The sequence below is a fragment of the Entamoeba histolytica genome, genomic scaffold (genome assembly GCF_000208925.1).
Source record: "Entamoeba histolytica HM-1:IMSS scf_1104750516369 genomic scaffold, whole genome shotgun sequence".
Classification (NCBI taxonomy): Eukaryota; Evosea; order Mastigamoebida; family Endamoebidae; genus Entamoeba; species Entamoeba histolytica.
This window is the reverse complement of record NW_001916241.1, coordinates 1-1,089: the sequence shown is the minus strand read 5'-3', so window position 1 is coordinate 1,089 and position 1,089 is coordinate 1. Positions and strand designations below refer to the sequence as shown.

Below are 1,089 nucleotides of genomic sequence, written 5' to 3'. Positions count from 1 at the left end.
ATGAAAGGCATCCCCAAGAAGGTAATACTTGGTACTGTAAAAGAAAAATTTGAAGGGGATGTGGTAGCTTTGTATGAACACCTTTACGCAGGCTACCCACTTAGTTTTGATTTATCAAAGTATGGTCCCCACTTTGTTATTGAAAGGGACTTTAGAGTAAGAACTCTTGATGAGTTCAAAAGAACAATTAAATTTTAAAAAAGAAGCTCTCAATTAAGTCTAATTGATTCTTTTTCTATCTATTCTGTTATTTTTTATTTAAAAGAACATCATTATAAAGTGTTTTTCCGTACTCTTTAATAACATCTTTTATTTTCTTTCCTTCACTAATTTCTGTGAGTGCTTTTCCATTTGTTTCATACCATTTTGGTACTCTATCTAATACTTGATCTATTATTTCACCACCTGGAAGAAATGATGCTATTCCTTTTGAAATAGGAATTATTTTAGATGCTATAGTACCTGTTGTTTTATATAACTTCCCTCCTATTCCTGCTATTTTCTTTCCTGCTGTCTTAATTATATTCTTTAACTTTTTAATAAAACCAAATTTCATTAAATAATATTTTTAGTTATAAATAATCATCTACTTCATCTTCATCTATTTCTTCATCTATTTCTCCATTCTTATCATATTCTTCGTTATTATTAAGTCTATTAGCAAATAATAAAGGTTTTGATTTTGTTTTTGGTTTTAATGAAACATGTTCAGGTACTTGATTAATAATTTTACTTGCTGTTTTAGTAATATCATTTGGTATTTCATTTTTAACTTGATTTAAATATCTTTTAGTTGCACCAACAACATTTTCACCTGATGCTATTCTATTTAATACTTCACTTGTAGGTTCTGCTATTTTACTAATTACTTCTGTACCTTTTTTAATTATTTCACCACCTGGAATAAAATCTGATGCTATAGAAATAAGTGGTTTTGCTTTTTCAATTACATTCCCACCAAATTTCGCACCAGAAGCTAATAGTGCTGCAACTTTCTTTAATCCTTCTTTAAATCTCTTCCAATTACCGAACTTCATGAATGAAATAAAAGATTGAACTAAGAAATCAAAATAAACAAGATGAATTATA

The 1,089-nt window shown here is 28.0% G+C and overlaps 1 protein-coding gene across 1 annotated transcript; it reads right to left on the bottom strand.

Moving 5' to 3' along the window:
- Positions 1-247: 247 nt before the first annotated feature.
- EHI_006430 (uncharacterized protein) lies at positions 248-1,037 on the bottom strand (the record flags this gene model as incomplete). The annotated part of the gene is made up of 2 exons (XM_001914590.1): positions 248-532; positions 591-1,037. The coding sequence occupies 2 exons, from the start codon at positions 1,035-1,037 to the stop codon at positions 248-250; spliced, it is 732 nt and encodes a 243-aa protein (XP_001914625.1).
- Positions 1,038-1,089: the final 52 nt, after the last annotated feature.